Below are 2,326 nucleotides of genomic sequence, written 5' to 3'. Positions count from 1 at the left end.
TTCAGCTCATCTGAACCGTCTCTAGCAGCAGTCCACAGGTGACCTAACTTGAAGTCGGTTTAGTACTTTGTCGTAAACTGATTACTTCAGTGCAAAAGTATTTTGGATAGAACTAATAGGTGCACTGGTGTAAAGTCATCTTGACAAGTTTTACCAGCAGACATTGTTTTATTTGTATTTATATGTCTTATCTGAAGCTATAAAGTCCTTGAGGTTATGCCAAATGGTGTCATGATTGGGAAAAAAACAGACCTTAACCCAAAACACTGATAAAAGCGTCATAATATTTATCATTAATCTCTGAGACTCTGAAGCACAACAAGGTGATAAATGCATGTTTCTAGTTAGCATGCGACACATGAGACACGCTAACTTCTGTAATTAGCTAAAACTTTCCGTGTCATGCTGTGACAGGAGCTTAATGCAGCTCACAAGAGGACATTACTGATTAAAAAATACAAAACGTTTGAATGGGTCACAAGCCAGAGGAGTCCTGCGACCTTTGCTCCAGATTCACAGCTAACAGCGGGAGGCGAGCACGTCGTTGTGAAGGAACAAGGGGAAAAAAATGACACATACAATAACAAAACGTCTCCACAATTTACTTTAACATACACGACTTTACCTGAGAAGCCGCTCCTTCCTCTTAAACAAGCTCTCAAGGCCATTTCGCGTCTGTCGGAGCTTCTGCAACTTCGTCTTCTTCTGTGGTGGTTGGTCCTCCTGCTTCTTCCGCGCCGCCTTCTTCTTCTACGGTTTTATAGCCAAGCAGGCTCCGCCCACCGCTGTAGAGCAGAAACAGGTTCAGGATGGATAAACATGTAGTAAAACGTTCAAATTGGTTAAAAAATAAATATATAAATAAAAAACTTCTATAATTAAGTGTACTTGTTACATGTTCCATTTGCTTTATTTGACTAGATTATATTTTTATTTTATTTATCTATGTATATATATTTCTTGAACACTTTCGGTATCTTATTTTATTTTATTTTTATTTTATTTTTTATTGCAACTGGATACAGGCACTAAACACATTTCACTACGCATTGTACTGTGTATAATTGTGTATGTGACGAATAAAAGTTTATCTTTTCTTATCTTACTTACATTTGCTTATATTTTGTACTTGATTTGTTTAATTGTTACTGTGATGAAGTAGATAAAGTGATGTCTTTATATATATATATATAAAAGACAAAAGCAGATGTCAATATCAACCAAAATTATATATCTTAATTCTAAAAATCTGGAGAAAAAAAATCTAGAGTTTTGAAATGCTGATCTCCTTTACCCATGTTTTTTTTAATTTATTTTTTTATGTTATTTTTTTAAACAAACTATTTTGCTTCTGTTTTCCTTATTGACATTGGCTCCGCTTGATTTTCTTTTTTCCCAGATGATCCACTGATTCATTTCCTTGAGCTCTTACATGAGCTGGCATCTCCTAAAACTGTATTTATTTATTTTTATTTGACCTTTTTTTTTTTACCAGGTAAAAATGCTTGAGAACCAGTTCTCATTTGCAAACATGACCTGACCAAGAGGCACAAACAAATACACATGTAAATTACAGACACAACTAGACACATAGACATAACAAAGAACAAAAGTAAAAAAGTAAGAAGCATGGGGGCGTATGCATTAAATAAAATGCTTCATTTTTTTCAATGTCCAGAAATGTACAAATCTAAGACATTACTCCATTGTCACCATTGCATATGTTTGTATTTTCTTTGGGCTTTTCTGGTGTTAACAATGTCAGAAAATCGTCACTGCCTAAAGCCCTTGTTGACATCCAGATTGCTTTTTGGATATCATAAGCAAAAAGTTCCTTGCTTTAAAAAAAACAAAACAATAAAATAATCCCATTGGTAATCATCCATTCTATAATTTTAAAACAAAGTACTGCTGGTAAAGCTAGAGACTGATGTAAACTGAGTATAAATGTGTCTTTACCTAATTTTTGAATCGGGACTAACAGACTATGAGAAAACTAAAATAACTGAGAAAAATCTCCCAAAATCTACTAATATTGTTTCTATTTTTTTCTATCTCATCATTTTTAACTCAGACAGCTTCATTCTCTTTCTTTAGAAGTTTATAATAAATGAAATGAAATACAACAAAATGCTGTTCTAGGTTAAGAACAAGAGGAGGAAGTGGGGACGGTGGACCTCTAGCGTGGATGTTAACTCAGAATTCTACTTTTAAGTATATATCATATATGCACATGTTTATTCATATGTGTAATGTACTTCCTTCACTTGCTCTGGTGATATCTTGTAAATGTGTTTTTCCTCTCTTGTTGTGCCTCCTTTCCAGC

At 34.0% G+C, this 2,326-nt stretch overlaps 1 protein-coding gene across 1 annotated transcript in view; it reads right to left on the bottom strand.

The window, feature by feature from the left end:
- Nucleotides 1-730, bottom strand: part of eci1 (enoyl-CoA delta isomerase 1) — a 5,488-nt gene extending 4,758 nt beyond the window's left edge. Inside the window, exon 1 of the mRNA XM_008295506.1 lies at nucleotides 626-730. Coding sequence (XP_008293728.1) covers nucleotides 626-668 — 43 coding nt within the window. The 5' untranslated portion in view covers nucleotides 669-730. The remainder of the gene's footprint in view (nucleotides 1-625) is intronic.
- Nucleotides 731-2,326: the final 1,596 nt, after the last annotated feature.

The sequence above is a fragment of the Stegastes partitus genome, unplaced genomic scaffold, assembly GCF_000690725.1.
Source record: "Stegastes partitus isolate 25-593 unplaced genomic scaffold, Stegastes_partitus-1.0.2 Scaffold1054, whole genome shotgun sequence".
Taxonomy (NCBI): domain Eukaryota; kingdom Metazoa; phylum Chordata; class Actinopteri; family Pomacentridae; genus Stegastes; species Stegastes partitus.
This window is presented reverse-complemented; position numbering and strand designations above follow the sequence as displayed.